The sequence below is a fragment of the Cutaneotrichosporon oleaginosum genome (genome assembly GCF_008065305.1).
Source record: "Cutaneotrichosporon oleaginosum strain ATCC 20508 chromosome Unknown ATCC20508_contig01, whole genome shotgun sequence".
Classification (NCBI taxonomy): Eukaryota; Fungi; Basidiomycota; class Tremellomycetes; order Trichosporonales; family Trichosporonaceae; genus Cutaneotrichosporon; species Cutaneotrichosporon oleaginosum.
Window position 1 is genome coordinate 3,993,175 of NW_027072170.1, and position 16,260 is coordinate 4,009,434.

The 16,260-nt window shown below is 59.7% G+C and overlaps 6 protein-coding genes across 6 annotated transcripts; 3 read left to right on the forward strand and 3 right to left on the reverse strand.

The window, feature by feature from the left end:
- Positions 1 to 353: 353 nt before the first annotated feature.
- On the reverse strand, positions 354 to 2,825 carry COLE_01634 (uncharacterized protein; the record flags this gene model as incomplete). The annotated part of the gene is made up of 1 exon (XM_018423697.2): positions 354 to 2,825. One exon carries the CDS (start codon positions 2,823 to 2,825, stop codon positions 354 to 356), a length of 2,472 nt encoding a protein of 823 aa, XP_018277440.1.
- Positions 2,826 to 3,557: 732 nt separating this feature from the next.
- Positions 3,558 to 4,115, forward strand: COLE_01635 (uncharacterized protein; the record flags this gene model as incomplete). The annotated part of the gene is made up of 1 exon (XM_018419509.2): positions 3,558 to 4,115. One exon carries the CDS (start codon positions 3,558 to 3,560, stop codon positions 4,113 to 4,115), a length of 558 nt encoding a protein of 185 aa, XP_018277441.1.
- Positions 4,116 to 4,772: 657 nt separating this feature from the next.
- COLE_01636 (uncharacterized protein) lies at positions 4,773 to 4,964 on the reverse strand (the record flags this gene model as incomplete). Its single annotated transcript, XM_018423698.2, has 1 exon — positions 4,773 to 4,964. One exon carries the CDS (start codon positions 4,962 to 4,964, stop codon positions 4,773 to 4,775), a length of 192 nt encoding a protein of 63 aa, XP_018277442.1.
- A 272-nt stretch (positions 4,965 to 5,236) lies between these two features.
- On the reverse strand, positions 5,237 to 8,926 carry COLE_01637 (uncharacterized protein; the record flags this gene model as incomplete). Its single annotated transcript, XM_018421466.2, has 3 exons — positions 5,237 to 6,570; positions 6,617 to 8,420; positions 8,543 to 8,926. 3 exons carry the CDS (start codon positions 8,924 to 8,926, stop codon positions 5,237 to 5,239), a joined length of 3,522 nt encoding a protein of 1,173 aa, XP_018277443.1.
- A 1,763-nt stretch (positions 8,927 to 10,689) lies between these two features.
- On the forward strand, positions 10,690 to 12,776 carry COLE_01638 (uncharacterized protein; the record flags this gene model as incomplete). The annotated part of the gene is made up of 5 exons (XM_018424567.2): positions 10,690 to 10,702; positions 10,742 to 11,249; positions 11,289 to 11,631; positions 11,672 to 12,424; positions 12,465 to 12,776. 5 exons carry the CDS (start codon positions 10,690 to 10,692, stop codon positions 12,774 to 12,776), a joined length of 1,929 nt encoding a protein of 642 aa, XP_018275215.1.
- An 858-nt stretch (positions 12,777 to 13,634) lies between these two features.
- Positions 13,635 to 16,192, forward strand: COLE_01639 (uncharacterized protein; the record flags this gene model as incomplete). Its single annotated transcript, XM_018427044.2, has 6 exons — positions 13,635 to 13,665; positions 13,709 to 13,744; positions 13,793 to 13,811; positions 13,914 to 13,953; positions 14,017 to 14,102; positions 14,137 to 16,192. 6 exons carry the CDS (start codon positions 13,635 to 13,637, stop codon positions 16,190 to 16,192), a joined length of 2,268 nt encoding a protein of 755 aa, XP_018275214.1.
- Between the last annotated feature and the right edge of the window lie 68 nt (positions 16,193 to 16,260).

A 16,260-nucleotide genomic window follows, 5' to 3' on the forward strand; every position in this document is an offset into this window, starting at 1 on the left:
GTATACCCTGGCGTACTAGATTTGTCTGTAGGGAGAAAGGATGCTGCTTTGCTTTGCTGCGTTGTGACCCCCGTTGTCCGTTGTTGAGGCGCAAGGGGCGAGGCGCGCGAGAAACACCACCTTCCAGTCCAGACCAAAATCTCGTAAGCCGTTCCTATCACGTCACGGCGAACGTTTCAATGCCACAAACTCCTCAACAGCTCAACGAACGAGTACATGTACATGCGTGATATGGTACAGTGCTGCTCTCTGTGCCCTGCCAGAGGGACCAGAGGAAAGTATAGAATGGAGTAAATGCACTAGAGACCAGATACGACAGATACGACAGTGCGTGGGCGGGCATGCGCGCCCACTCAAAAGCCGAAGAACTCGCCCTCAAACTCGACGCCGCCAGCCGCACGCGCCTTCCACGGCTCCACGGTGCGCACTGCCTCGTGCGAGTCCGTGACCATGTACTCGGGCCCGCAGGTCGTGACGAACACGCCCGTCGGCTCGATGATGGCACGCCCGTGGCGGCCCAGCGTCTCTTCGACGATCGTGTTGATCACCGTCTTGAACTCGGGCCGGCCACGGTATGCGCTGAGCGCGCTCATCGGGCGTGTCCAGTCCGTCATGCGCTCGTGCAGGCGCGCGATGGCTGCATTCGAGGGGTTGCGTTGCAGCCAGTCGGCTTTGGTCTTCTCGGCCGCGGATACCTGACGCCGGGGAGGGAAGCTGTGCTCAAAGTCGCGCTTGGGGTCCACACACCAGTCCGAGTCGTGGCCGACCGAGTCTGCGTGCCCGTCCGAGCTCGACGAGTTCGAGTGCGGGTCGACCGAGTCGTCGTCGAGGTCCTCCATCTCGTCGTCGTCGCCGTGGCCTTGCGCCGAGTTGGGTACTGAGGATGGGAAGAATTTGGACGACCGTTCCCACTTGCTCATGCGCTTCTCGTTGACAAGCGTGAGAGGTGAAGACTCGGGGACACGCGTGACGAAGATGTGCACTCGCAGCGCCGTGGGGATGGAAATGTCGTTGCCCCTGCGGCGCATGGAGAGGGCTTTGCGCTCCCAGTCACGCGCCTGCTCGACTAGGGCATTGAGAGTTGGCATTATGGCGCGGGCAGTCTGCTGCACGCGGACGACCCAGATCAGGTCGACAGTGCGGGCGGCAACGACACCCGAAGGCGAACGGGAGATAAGGTCCTGAGCCATGCCGATGGCATGGGAGATGCCTGATCCACCAGCGATGAGGCAGACAGAGGAGAACGAGAGCGGGAGAGTGTTGCCTGGACCGCCGTATGGGCCCTCGATCATCACCCGGGCGCCCTGCTTCCACACACCGGCCTCGAGTCCGCGTGCCTTACCTGCGATGCCGCCCGACGCGGCGAGCTGGTACAAGGAATTTGTCCAGCCGCCCACAGCCTTCGCCATGAGGACCACGCCACCGCAGTCAGGAGCACTAGCGATGGTAAATGGGTGTGCCTCAAACGACTGCTTGAAACCGAGACCAAACACGCGGAGGCGGACATGCTGGCCCGCACGCCATCCAGTTGTAACCTCGGGAATGGTGATGAGAGTGGTGCAGGTTCCGCCGAGTGCGACAAGCTCGGCGTGGGCGACGCGCGTCTTGATCATGGACGTGATGATGGAAGCCACGTAAAGAACGGCGCTGGCCACGACCCAGGGCACGGCCTGCTTGACATGCGCACCGAGGCCGGCGAGGAACAGCAGGATGCCAATGTAATGCGCAATCTTGAAGGTGCCGTACATGTAGCGTCGAAAGACGGGAATAGACGTGGCGGTGATGAGACAGACACCAGCAAAAGAAACGATACCAGTCACGCCGATCGGGGTGGCAGATTTTTCGGCCAGCTTGCCGATGGAGTTCCACTTGTAAAAGAAGAAGACCGAGTGGAGCATCGAACCAACAAAAACAATGCGTCCAGCGATCTTGTGGAGGATGCGAATATGGTTATAGCCCTTGCCGAGGAGCAGGCCGATGACATTGCCACGTACGCCGAGGGCGATAGCGACAGGGGCTTGTCCCATGGCAATGGATCCAGTCCGTGCATAGTCGCTGCCGTAACCAGAGACCCTGGCCTTGGGCGGGTGAAGTACGCTCTTGTATGTACACGCGAGGGTGCAAGCGACAATGTAGACGACGGCGACGATGATTGTCTTGAGGTCGGCGCGAGTGTGCAGGCCCCAAGGAAGGTTGGCGAAGGGCTCGCGCTGCAAGAAGGAAGCCCACGGGAGGCGAGCAGTGATGGGCGCGATGTGAGGAGGAGGAGCGAGCGTTGAGCGGTCGGTCTGCACGCCAGCGGGAAGCGAGCGGGTGGCTTTCAAGGGGTTGGTGGCGTTGGTCCCCATTGTCGGGGTAGAGGCGACGGGAGGAGGAGCGTTGGCGCGTCCACGACGCAGAATCCAGCCCTTGTTGAGGTCGCCGCCGCCAACAACGCGGGGCATGGCGGTTGCGTTTTCAATGCGCTTTTGATGAGCCATGTCGAATTCGTATGCGGGGCGTGCAGCCTCCTCGGCAGCGGGAGTACGGGGACGATGCATGCTCGCAAACCAGCGGGCGAGGAAGCGTGGGTGTTCGAAGAGCATGACAATGACGAGCATGACGGCGCAAGCGATGATGAGGTAGATTGGCATGGTGCGGCTGAGCAGTCGCTGCTCCTTGCTCTGCTGTGAGATGATCTGGGTGAGGTTTGAGGAGGCGGCCGGGGGGGCAGCCTCGACGGGGGAGGCTAGGGTGGGGCCATTGGAGGCGATGGCGGAGGGGATGTTGTTGATGAGGGATACTGTGGCGGCGGCGACACTGGAGGTGGCGATGACGAGGGACATGATGTGAAGTCGCCGGGGTTGGCGCGGGGAGGGAGAGGTGATGGACGAGGCTAATAGAGAGAGTGGACGAGGCTACGACTAGCGTAGTGCACGGTGTGGGGGGTGTTGTAGGGTGTTGGACGCGCAGCGTCTTGTATGCAATGCTGAGAATGATGAAGAGAAAGAGATGGATGTTGTCGTGTTGCCTCGCAACGAGGAGGGAGGAGGGAGGAGGGAGGAGCGTGATGGATGGGGTGAGGTGTGAGGGGGGCGTGATGGGCGGGGAGGGGAGCGTGTACGTAGGTAGTCTGGGCAGGGGTTGGATGAGGCGGAGGGGAGTCGACGGCCTGCGTCTAAGAGTCGAGATGAGTAGTAGATGGAGATGGAGATGAAGAGGAAGTGTCAGGGGATGGAGGATGCTGCCAGCAGCGTCGTTCCAGAAGAATAAGCACGAGGAGGATGAGGATGAGGAGGATGATGAGGATGAGGAGAGAGCAAAGAGGAGGGAACAAGAAGAAGAGGAAGAGTTGAAGAGGAGGGCTCGTCCTATTCGGGGGTCGGGGGCAGACCCAAAGGATATGTGACATCCAGGGGAATCGTGTTACATCCGATCATCCGATCTCTCCTCATTTGCACAATGCAATACGCACTTGCACTCGCACTCGCTCACTCGCTCACTCTCCATTGCACTCCTCTCCACTACGACATGCACTACCCATCCGCCACTCTCTCCAGACAAAGACCACGACATGCATGCCTCCAGATCTGTTCTGTGCGTCCACCCCAGGTCCACGTCCTGAATCCTCGTCCCTGTTTCAATTTTCGCGCCTCCCTGTGTCCATTTCAACGCCCGGCGCACGCCGACAGCCCGGGCACGGCGCCGCAGCGCCGCAGCTATTCATGCTACAGTATGCGGGCCACTGTATCGCCGCCACGCGGGAGGGCATGTGTGGTGGCATATATGGCGTATGGCGGCGGGGTATGAGGCCTGCGGCCTGCATGACTGAGCAAGAGTGTGCAAAAGTCTGGGCCTCGATCTATATACTCCCACCTGCATTGTCGTCCGGGTTTAGGGTGGTATGCTTGTGCTCGTGTGCTCGTGTGCGCCAGAGGAGTGCGGCGCCAAGGTCTCGATGCCACAGCCCAAGACAGCACTCTACCTCTAGCATGCTTGCGTACTTGCGTACGCGCACGTCGTCTGCTTCCATCTTCCCACCGGATTTGCCGAGTACATTCGCTATGGATGGACACGGCACAAGCTCGACGCGACGAAGAACAGTCGCGTCGGCCAGAAGAGGCAGGCACGTTTGATCTATTTCACAACCGCCGGAATGCACACTCGATCGGTTCGAGAACATGTGACCACCGGCCGCGCTGTCACACATGTACAGGCTACATGTCGCTGAAACGCTTTGCTGAATCTGCTCCGGCGATCACATCGGGGCCAGTCTTGCAGACTTGTCTGATCAGTCCGTGCGCCCCAAGCTGAGGTGAGCAAGTGCACATCCGGCATTCTGCGTGCCGCAGCTTGGAACGGGGGTGTCTCCGTGTTTCTGGCGAGATCTCATTAAAAATAGCCGTTACATGCTCCAGACGTGGCCAGAAGACATAGGTATCAAGCACTCAAGCACCGTCCGACGCGTCGCCTCATATAACGATGCGAGACGATAACGACGCTCCACAGGTCCGTGAAGTGAAAGTGATGGCGGCGCACACCCGCGTCGTATACGCATCATCAGTTGGGCGGCAACCAGTAAATCATGCCGAGCGCGGATCTCACATCTCCCCCGAAACAAAGTAGCTTGACCCTCCGCCCCATCCCCTCACCATCCCCAACTCCCACCCAGCGCAAGCAGCGCATGCAGCGCCGCGACGCGCTCTCCGACGCCCAAGTGGCGCGCCCCCGCCACTCACACCGTGCATCCACGTCCTCGTGGTGTAGTGGTTATCATACTCTCTTAGGGAACGCTATGGGAGTGGCCCCGCGTTCGAATCGCGGCGAGGACCGGCAGGATTCAATTCCTGGTGTTTTTGGAGTCTCTCAGAGTCTCTCCCAACAACGACCACGTCGACGTCGTTGTTTTGCAGCAGTCGCGGAAGATTGGGATGGATGGACGAGGTCATGTACTGTACGATATGTGGGGTGAGGGACGACGACATTGCCGCATTTGATCAGCGTGCATGCATGCATCTGACCCTGTCTTCAGCATAACATCAGCTCCGGACATTGCGGAGATCGCTTTAGCTCAAAGCTTGTCCCTTCCTTGAATACCCGGAGAAATCCAGACTCATGCTCACACTTTCACGTCATGTGGCGCCCGATCACAACTGTTCTCCGCCACAGCCCTCAACTCGTCATGAAACTCGTCATGCAGCACACATCAAGGTTGGTGTGGCAATTATAACCCTCGTGGCATTGATATATACAACTACTATGCTACTTCTCCCAGCACATATGCTGTCCACTCGTCGTCCTCCTCCGCGAGCGCCGGACCCGCAATCCGGCCTCGCAGCAACCCGCCCTCCTCCCTTCCGCGGGCCATCGCTTCCTGCGCCCGCCGCAGCGGCACAAGGGATAGCAGCTCTGCAAGCGTCATGCGCTGTGCAGGGTTCGATGCCATCATGTGTTGGATTGTCGACACGAGCGCCATCGAGACCACGGGCGTCGGCGGCTCACCCGGGATCACGTCAGGCTTTGGCCCTCCGCGAAGCGCGTACTGGTTGTCGAGGTCGGAAAAGTCGTCATGCCGCAGTTTGATCCATGCTTCGCCATTAGACGGGAGCTCAACGCTGAGCGCCGCCTCGAGCGTCATGATTCCCAGAGAATAGATGTCCGCCGGCGGAGCAGGTGGCACATCGTTCAGCGCCTCAGGGCACAGATACTCGCGGTCGCCCTCGTGATCCGATGCAGGGCTTGGACCAAGGCTACGGTCACTGCCACTGCTGACAATGCTCAGGTCGCCATTTCCCAAGTCGCCGCTGGTTTCTGGCCCGATGACGAAAACGCTAAGCCCAAAGTCGGCTACCTTGAGGCTTCCTTCGGTTGTGATGAGAATGTTCGACGGCTTAAAGTCGAGATGAAGCACGCCTTGCGAGTGGATGTGTTGAAGCGCCGAGCTGAGTTCGGCGAGCATCTTCCATACGCGCCCCTCTTCCAACCCCCCAAACTCGGACACGGACAGCAAAAAGTTCGCCAGGTCGCCGCACAGCGCCAACTCGGTGCGGATATGAAGGCGGCCGGCCTCCTCCCATGAGTCGACGAGGCGCAGAATGTTGGGATGCTCGGCCTTGCCGATGGCGCGAAGTATGGCGACTTCTTCCAGTTGCCGTTGGCGATCTCTAAAGCCGCTGTATGGCTTGCCTTTCTTGACGGCCCACATGGAATCATCTGCCTTGCAGCGGACCTTCCAGACAGAGGAAAACTCGCCTTGGCCAAGGGCTTGGACGGTGACAAAGTCTCGTTCGTAACGTCCTGCCCCAGCCTCACGTGCCTCCTTTGGAATGTACGTGTCGCCGATATGCAGCTCCCAGGCAGGTGTCGCGGGCATATGAGCATGCGCCCGGAATGTTGCGGCGAGCATGGGGTTGGACGCTCGGGCGACAGGCCCCGTGGCAGACAATGTTCGGACGCGTCCGGATAGAAGCGGAGAGGCCGTCGGTGATATGTCAACAGACGTGACTGAAGCCATCGACAGGCGGCGCACAAACGGATACCTGGTAGATGCAGGCGTGGGCGATGGCGTCGTTATGCCAAACCGCGGTTGTACTTCAAGTTAGTAAATATATCTCGTTGTGCCGCGATTGTGACTCACTCAAGGCGATTGGCGTATTTTTGGTAGGCGTTGCAGGTGAAGGCATCTCGCTGTCACTGGCGCCTGATCCAAACAAGGAGCTTCCCTTTCGTCTAAGGCCTCTCGATCCGCCGATCGAGGAGGCGGTCGACGACATTCTCGTGTGACCGCGAGTCCGTCTACTGATGGGCGATGTCATGGCCTCCGACGCGGTAGACGACACACGGTGGTGGCGGGATCCGATAGAGTGACGGAAAGACGAGCGCATTGGTCTAAGCGGACTCATGTCGTCCTGATCAGTGTCCTCTAGGTCAAACTCCTGCGAGAGCTCTTCACGCATATCAGAATCACCATCGCCACAGACACCTCGTCGCGATGGAAGACCGGATGCGGATGAAGAGTTGGCAAGGAAGGAGCGTGCCGGCCGTTGCGCAGTACGCGGAGCAGCTTTTGGCATGGGGCTCCATTGTGGAGTAGTGTGTGTTGCGACAGGCAGAGATGACCGAGGCTTGTTCTTCTCGCCCCGCTTCTTGGCAATGCCCGACGACTCGAACGCTGCCGGGGACGGCTTGTCATCACCAAAGTGGTGAAGGCGACCCAATGGGGTACCTCTGGCCGTAGGCATTTCTGGCAGGGTAGCTCTTTTGGGCATTTTAGGTCTCGTGGGAACGAAAGGGTCTGAGCGTTTGGGTGGGGTGGAATTCGGCACGCTCTCAGCGGGTCCGGGAAACGTAAACATTTCGGACCGCTGTCTTGTCAGGTGATGGGCAGGTCTCGGGGGGAGAGCGGACGTTGCGTGTCTCGACGACCGAGAAGGAGTCAACTCGGCTTCGTTTGCGTCAGAGGAAGACGGCGAGCTAGATATGTGGCGATGCGTGATTTCGCTTTGAGTGTCTCGAGTCGCGCTCATGAGGGCAAAAGAAAAGGTAGATGGATCCGAAGGGTATGCCGGGTCGGACGTGCGGCGTCCCAGGGACTCGACCGAGGGAATCAACAGTTTGCTGGCATCACAACGCTCAAAACCTTTGGTTGGTTCATTCTCAAGGGCGGCTGTTGAGGACGCAGATTCAACGCGGGAGAGTGGCAAAGGGAACAATGGCGAGAGGGGTCGACTGCTAATGGGGGAAGGGGCGAATGACTTTGCCAAAAAGGGAGAGGTAGCTCCGGGTGACGATTGGAAGAGACGCGTCGGCTGCCAGAACTGGTCCGCTGAACGCGCCGAGCCACCGTAAAAGGTGGTCCTCTTAACGTGGACAGAGACGTCATCGTCTTCGTCGCTGATACTACTGGCACTCCAGACGTTGACAACGGATGGGCGAGTGGTTTGCTGTCCGTGTCGTTCCGAGCTAAAAACAGAGGAAGCCGACGTGCATGAGCCAGTGTCGTCGGCGTTTGTGCAGGTCCTGCGCGACAAGCTGCCAGATGGCTGCAGGTCTGGCACAGCATCCGTCTCTTCCCAGTGCGTTTGATGATGATGGGGCGGAGGGAAGGTTGGCGACGCGAGATCGGTATCGCCCAGTGCCGACTTTGAGGCAAACGGAGAGCCAAGGCCAAGAAGAGTATGGTTATCTGGCTTGGGAGTGCCAGAGCTCAAATAACCTTGGTCGTAGAGTGTAGTCAATGGTGCAGGGGTATTGTGACGAAGCAGTGCTCTCGGCAAACGGCGCCTTGGCGGGGTTGTGGTTAGTGGGGGCGTATCCACAGATGCGGGACAGCTACTGGTCGGTGTTCGGGTCATTGCCTCGGGACTTGTCTCGCTCAAGATTGGCGTCGTCGGCCGCGTCTTGCCGAGAGAGACGTTGGAAAGCTTCTTCTGAAGTTGGGTCTATTGTCAGCACATGAGCACATGTTTGTCACGCCCGGGGAGGGGAGGGGAGGGGGGTGTTTGGCAGTTTGGGAGATCTGGGGGAATGTGGAATGGGAAATGGGAGAGTTTGAGGTACGCACTAGCGGGACAGACATGCCACGTCCGCGTGGTGGCGAGTTTTGCATGTTGTAGGCGCGGGGCGCGTGATAGGGGGGCGATGTCTGGACATGTAGCGGGGGAGCTACGTCGTCCCAGTCCGAAGTATCAGAGTGCGAGACGGAGAGCCTGCCATGGCGATGGTGGAGGTAACTGGCGGAGGTTGCGGTAGCACGTCTAGGTTCGGTTGCGCGTGTTGAGGCGACCGAGGAGACCGAGACACCTGAGCTTGCGCGACTGATAGAGGGCCTGGGTTGAGGGGAAGGCGTTGCGCGTTGACGTTTTGGTTCGCGGCTTGATGGGCCCAGGTCGTTTACGCTTGCTCGGCGTATGGAGGGAGTAGTAGTGCTGGCAGAAGAAGGGGGCATGTTGTGTCGCTTGATGACAGTAATGATGACACCTCAGGCCGGCCGAGGGGGGGGGGGGGGGGGGCGTGGAGAGAGGGGTGAGGAGGAGGAGGAGTTGAGTGTTGCGAGCGAGGAGCAATGGGGGCGGGGGGATGGCTTCGGGGAAGGTTGGATCAATGATCGATGAAGAAGCAGGAGGGAGGGAGGGATAGGCAAGTAGGCAGTGCTGGGACCAAGGCAGGAGGCAATGTGCAGGATGGGATGGATGGGATGGGATGGGATGAGAAGATGCCAAAGAGCGAGACTAGCAGCGAGCAAAGGGGGGGGGGGGGGGGGGGCAAGAGGGAGGGAGTATAGTATGGAGGGTGGTGTTGAAACGGTGAAAGATGATCAGGATGGCAAAGTTGTCGCACCAAGATGTGTGGGGTGTGTGATGAGTGTGCGCCGAGTGGAGAGAATTGATGGGCGATGGGTGTGAGTGAGATGGATGGTGGCGAAGGGGCGTGCGTTGGGCGTGTTTATGATGCGTGTGTTTGTGTCTGTTTTTTCGGATGGTGAGGAGCGATGGAGCGATGAGGACGCGAGGTTGTTGATCGTTTGTGATTGTACTGTAGTAGTGAATCGTGAATACTGCGTGTATTGGATGTATTATATGTAGCGTGAGAGAATTGAAGAGATATTGAAAGAAAGAGAGAAAGAGAGAGAGAGAGAGGAATGAGACAGAGCAGGGGGAAAGGAAAGCTTGTGAAAGAGTATTGAATTGATTCAAGTCGTGTCGGCCGTGGCCGTGTCGGGACGCGTGGGCGGGCGGAGAGGGCCAGAGGGCCAGAGGGCCAGAGGGGCACGAAGGAGGATGACTCGACTTTGGTATGACACTGCAGAACACACTGGGGCACGCCGCTCGATGGACGGTCACCATGTTTGGTCCAACGATCCGTGCACTCCTCTTACCCCTGGCGCCTCCGCCTCGCCCCTTTCGGTCAGTTGCCGCGTGCGCGACTCATCTCGCTCATCATCCATCGACCAAACACAGGCCCTAGAGAACCATCTTCACCCTGGTGCCTCGTCATGTGCCTGAGATTTCCCTGCGCCCCTCCAGCTGTCGCAAACATAAAATGCCAGATCTGGAATGCCACGCGTCTAGGGTTGAAGTGGGCGTAAGCCTCACCAAGGGCCGGGCTATAGAAGGGATGCAGGGTAAAAGACCACGTTCCTGGAACTTTCACAAGCTTCTAAACATCCTTCCGAAATGCACACCCGAGTCAACGGTCAACAAAGCGGAGGCATTTTCGTTCACTTCTTCTCTCCGTTGATAACGTAATTGCACGCGGGACCCGCATGTGGTTGACTTCTTTTGCGCAAGACATTAAGGCCCGCTTGTGCTAATGAGGGGGGATGAAACAAGGTTATGAGGTCATTTCGCTGTTTTGCTACCAGAGTGCGTGTTTGGCAAGGCAGGCAATTGCAGGCAATTCAACGAACTGGACACACCGCGACTCCTCTCACTTCAACTCTCTCGCTCTACTTCTCTTCCTCCTGCAAAGTCCTTTTCAACAGCAACATTTGCTCTTGTCAAGGCTAGACCCCCACTCTCCCCCTCAAACTTACCATCCCTGCTTCATTTCTCTCTCTCACTGTCGACACCGGCCAAAGCGCAACCAGGTCTTTGCCCAAACGTAAGTCTGCAAATGTGCGCCTACCCATATCCCATCTCCCATCTCCCTCGCACAACTAACTCGTCTTGCAGTCATATCCCATCCACACACTCGTTAGCATCTCAAGCAATGCCACCACGCTGTAAGCCTGTCCCTCACAGTCCATGTCACTGACCTCCAGCGTCGGCCCGCAACGCGTCAAAGCCGACATCGGCGACGGCGGCAAAGCCCGCCACCAAGAAGACAACGCCCAAGCCCTCTTCCAAGCCTGCTTCAAAGCCCAAGTCTTCGGCCAAGGACAAGGACGACGAGGAGACCAAGGCCACCACTAAGCCTGCGTCCAAGGCCAAGCCTGCATCCAAGCCTGCACCAAAGGCCGCGAAGCCTGCATCCAAGGCCGAACCCAAGGCCGAACCCAAGGCCGCAACCAAGGCAAAGCCTAAGGCTTCTCCCAAGGTTGAGGACAAGCCCGCCCCTGCTCCCAAGGTCAACGGCACCAAGAGGGGGGCCTCCGAGCAGCCTAAGAAGGAGGTCGTCAAGAAGCGCCGCACCGGCACTATTATCAACCCCATCGCCAAGCCCGAGGGAACGGGTCTCAGCGCTTTCGTCTGGGGCACTGGCGACAACGGCCAGTTTGGCACTGGTCCCGATGACCTCGGAGAGAAGCCCCGCCCTCAGCTAAACACTTGGTGCGTGACTCACAACTTTGCGGCGCCACTGACATACAGGTTTGAGGAGAAGCGGGCGCAGGGTGAGATGGGCAACGAATCCAACCATGGTGGCCTCGAGGCCATCGCCTCTGGCGGCATGCACAACCTCGGCATTGACGAGTTGGGTCAGGTACGCTCCTGGGGCATCAATGATGGCGCCCAGCTCGGTCGCAAGACTGTTAATATCCCCGACCCATCTGATTCCTCGGCTGTGATCCCCTTCGAGGAGCTTGAGACGCAGCCTCTTGTCGTCGAGGCGCTCAAGGCCGACGGCTTCCGGGCTGTAAAGGTCGCTGCTGGTGACGGTGTCTCCATCGCCCTCAGTGACTTGGGCGACCTGCGCGCTTGGGGTTCGTTCCGCGTGAGTCACCTGATAGTATGCAAACAATTGCTGACAGCAGAGCAACGAGGGTCCACTGGGCTTTGATGGCGTTCCGGGTCACGACAAGAAGCAATTCAAGCCCATGGAGCTGCCAGGCCTCGCTCGCGTCGAGATTGCCGACGTCGTCTGCGGGTCCGACCATGTTCTTGCTCTCACCACCGACGGGTTTGTCTATGTCTGGGGCAACTCGCAGCAGGGCCAGCTTGGCCGCCGTGTGCTGGCTCGTCGGCCGCTCAACGCCCTTGAGCCCGAGCGCCTCGGTCTGCGCAACATTGTGCTTGTCGGGGCAGGCAGTTACACCTCTTTCGCAGTCGACGTGGCCGGCAAGGTCTACGCTTGGGGACTCAACACTTTCAAGCAGTGTGGGCTTAGTGGCTACCAGGCCAAGGAGGAGATGATCATGAGCCCCACCGAGATCGAGAGCCTCTCTCCCGATGCGCACAACGGGGCACGGGTCGTCCAGATTTCGGGTGGTGAGCACCATACGCTCTTCCTTTTCGACGACGGGTCCGTTTGGGGCTGCGGTCGGCAAGATGCGCACGAGATTGGCGTTTGCGACGACCACCCGGCCCAGGAGGGGCTTCGCGAGCGCAAGGAGGCGATCCGTGCCGAGAAGCAAGCTCTTCTCGACGAGCTGAAGGAGAAGGACGAAAAGGTCAGGAACGACTCGTCGGCCACCGATGAGCAGAAGGAGGAGATCCAGCTCGAGCTTTTGAAGGCTGAGGCGTCTCTACGCGTCAAGTCCAACGAGTACATCCCGGAGCCCATTCGTGTAAGTCCTGTGAACATCCTCGCCCTTTGTCTGACCCAAGATTTGCTTCCCCAAGAGCCCCAAGCAGTACGGCGACGTGCCCGAACTGGAGGAGTACACTGAGGAGGTCATCAACCCCATCGTGTCCATCTCATGCGGTCCGCGCTACAACGTGGCCGTCTCGCGCTCCGGCTGGGTATACACCTGGGGTCTGGGCCTTCAGTGCGAGCTCGGGCTGGGTGCCAACACGGACGACGCGGAGACCCCCACCCTCTGTCGCTCTGCGCAGCTGCGTCCGTACGACGCGGTCACCGCCAGCGCTGGCGGCCAGGTCTGCGTTTTGCTCGCCAAGAAGCGCGAGGAGGACCAGTAAGATGTGGAAGGTTATTAGTCGACGAACCAGATATAGTATCGTTAGATATCACTAGCATGTAGTGGTGTTCCGAAGCAAGTCTGCGTGTGTCTGAGAACGATACGTTACACGATGAATGGCGGTTCGGACGAGCGCTAGATCTTGGCGAGAATCATGTCTGACAATGTAGCTCCGATCGTGTTCTTCGTCAGTCAGGCGATTCAGCTAAAGCGGCTGGAGTCCTTCATCCTTCAACATGTTTACGGGAAAGTGAGTCCGCCACTCCTGTTCCGCACTAACAGTCACGCACTTGTGGTGAGTCGGACCTCGGCGCTCGGCATCCTCACCCACCGACTCGTGAAGCCGTGAGGCTGGGAAGCCTGCCCGGAATCCTTTTCCGAGGATACTCGTCGGCCTCAGCATCCCCACCTACTCTCACGCCGACGCCGTCCAACGCTCCCAGGACATGCAGAACGGCGTGACGATGCAGGGCAAGCCGCAAGTCCGCTACCCCCTGTGCGAGTGCTGCGCACCGAGCTCCGCTCGTCGCTCGGCGTCGGCTTCGGAGTGGACGCTAATTTAGGCTGAACGGAGCTGTCAATCCGCAATCTGCTCCCGCCGTCCAATCACGGCCCCCCTCCTCCCTTCGACAGCCAATGCATCGACTCGTCTCGCCTGCGACAGGGCATGCATAGCTGATAGCGGATATGCTCGGGCGAGCGTAGGCGTCGGGGGAGGCCGAGCGAGAAGCGAGGGATGTGTGAGAGTCGGAGAGAGCCAGACTGGAGGCCAGAGGAGCCTTTTTGGAATGCGCAATTGTCAGGGCCAAAGATTTAAGTCATGCGTCTTCTCACTTCTCTCTTTTCCACAACACTCAAAATGGCGCCGAAGACCCACCCCTCCATCGTTGGTGCGTATCCCACACGCCGCGGACGCCGAGCGCTAATATCCAGACGGCTGGTTCCGCGAGATCTCGCCCCAGTGGCCTGGTGAGTTTATTGACAGGCAGTGGTGGGCAACAAGACGCTGACTGGCAGGTCAGGCTATGACCCTCAAGTGAGTTGCGGGCATGGGACTGTCGCCGAGTGCGCGGCGCTCAACGCCGCGCCATCGCCGCGCAGAGCTCGCCAGTCCCCCAGGTGCAGTCGCTAACAGCAGGGTCAAGCAGATCCTCCACCACGAGAAGTCGCTCTTCCAGGTGAGTTTGCATGTTTGCCCTCGGCAAAGAGCGGAAAGCCCCTCGAGCCCCGGCTAACCCCAGGACGTCCTCGTCTTCGAGTCCGAGACCTACGGCAACGTCCTCGTCCTCGACGGCGCCATCCAGGTCACCGAGCGCGATGAGTTCTCGTGCGTCGGACCTCGCCAACTCCGCTCACCACAGGTACCAGGAGATGATCACGCACCTGCCCATGTGCTCGCACCCCAACCCCGAGCACGTTCTCGTCATCGGCGGCGGTGACGGTGGTGTCATCCGCGAGGCGCTCAAGCACAAGAGCGTCAAGAAGGTGACGCTCTGCGACATTGACGAGGCCGTCATCCGCGTCTCGAAGCAGTTCCTCCCCACCCTCTCCAAGTGCTACGACGACCCCCGCGTCGAGGTCTTCATCGGCGACGGCTTCAAGTTCCTTCCCCAGCACAAGAACGAATACGACGTCGTCATCACCGACTCGTCGGACCCTGTCGGACCCGCCGCCGCCCTCTTCGAGGCTCCCTACTTCTCTCTCCTCCACGACGCGCTCAAGGACGGCGGCCACATGTCGACCCAGGGCGAGAGCATCTGGCTCCATCTCCCTCTCATCCAGGAGCTCCGTGAGACGACCAAGAAGATCTTCGCCGTCGCCGAGTACGCTACCTCGACCATCCCCACCTACCCCTCGGGCTCGATGGGCTTCCTTGTCTGCTCGAAGGAGCCTACCCGCGAGATGAACAAGCCCCTCCGTGAGGTCCCCGACTGCAAGTACTACAACTCGGAGGTCCACAAGGCTGCGTTCGTCCTCCCCGAGTTCGGCCGCGCCATGATCCAGGACAACAAGAACATCCTCCCCGTCTTCGGCGGTGTCCGCCCCGGTGCCGCTTCGGGCAACGCCTCGGGCAAGAAGGTTCTCCTTCTCGGCTCGGGTCTTGTCGCCGCCCCCGCCGCCAAGTACATCACCGAGCACGGCCACGAGCTTACCATCGCCTGCCGTACCCTTGCCACCGCTGAGGGTCTCGCCCAGGGCCTTGACAACGCCAAGGCGGTCTCGGTCGACGTCTCGTCCGCTGAGGCGCTCCGCAACGCCGTCAAAGGCCACGATGTTGTCGTCTCCCTTGTCCCCTACACCCTCCACCGCGCCGTCATGGAGGCGGCGCTCGCCGAGAAGGCCCACGTCGTCACCACCTCGTACATCAACCCCCAGATGCGCGAGCTCGACCAGCAGTTCAAGGACGCCGGCCTCATCTGCTTCAACGAGATCGGTCTTGACCCCGGAGTTGACCACCTCTACGCTGTCAAGATCATCGACCAGATCCACCGCGAGGGCGGCAAGATCAAGTCGTTCTACTCGTACTGCGGTGGCCTGACCGAGCCCGCGGCGTCGGACAACGCCCTCGGCTACAAGTTCTCGTGGTCGCCCGTCGGTGTGCTCATGGCCCTCAAGAACACTGGTCGCTTCCTCAAGGACGGCAAGCCCGCCCAGGTCGGCGGCGGCAAGGAGCTCATGCAGTTCGCCAAGCCCTACTACTTCACCCCCGCGTACAACCTCGTCGCTTACCCCAACCGTGACTCGACCGTGTTCCGCGAGTTCTACGGCATCCCCGAGTGCGAGAATCTGATCCGTGGCACTATGCGCTACGGCGGCTTCTGCGAGGTCGTCATGGGCTGGGACGACCTTGGCCTTCTCGACGACGAGCAGAAGGACTACCTCGCCGCTGGCGCCGCCAAGCTTTCGTGGCTCGAGCTTACCGCCAAGCTCCTGGGTGTCAAGGCCGACCAGGCCGAGGTTGCCGCCAAGATCCAGGCGCTCCCCTCGGTGCCCAAGGACCAGGGCAAGATCATTCTCCAGAAGTACACTTCGCTCGGCATGCTCGACGCCAACGAGCCCGTCAACCCCAAGGGCACGCTCATGCGCACCCTCTCGGCGCTCCTCGAGACCAAGTGCCAGTTCCAGGAGGGCGAGGTCGACCTCGTCCTTCTCCAGCACACCTTTGAGGTCATCCGCAAGGACGGCCGCGAGGAGACTGTTGTCGCGTCGCTCGAGGCGTACGGCGACCGCCACGGCGGGCCCTCGGCCATGGCCAAGCTCGTCGGCGTTCCCTGCGGGCTTGCTGTCCAGCTCGTGCTCGAGGGCGCGCTCAAGACGCCCGGTGTGCACGCGCCGTACGACGAGCCCACCGCCAAGCTCTTCCGTGACCGCCTCGAGGCTGAGGAGGGCATCGAGATGCAGGAGAAGGTCTTCTAAGCTAGTTTAGCGGGGTGTTGAGATGCAGGACTGTCGATCTGGCGAGCAAGTTATAGCGTAAGAAGATG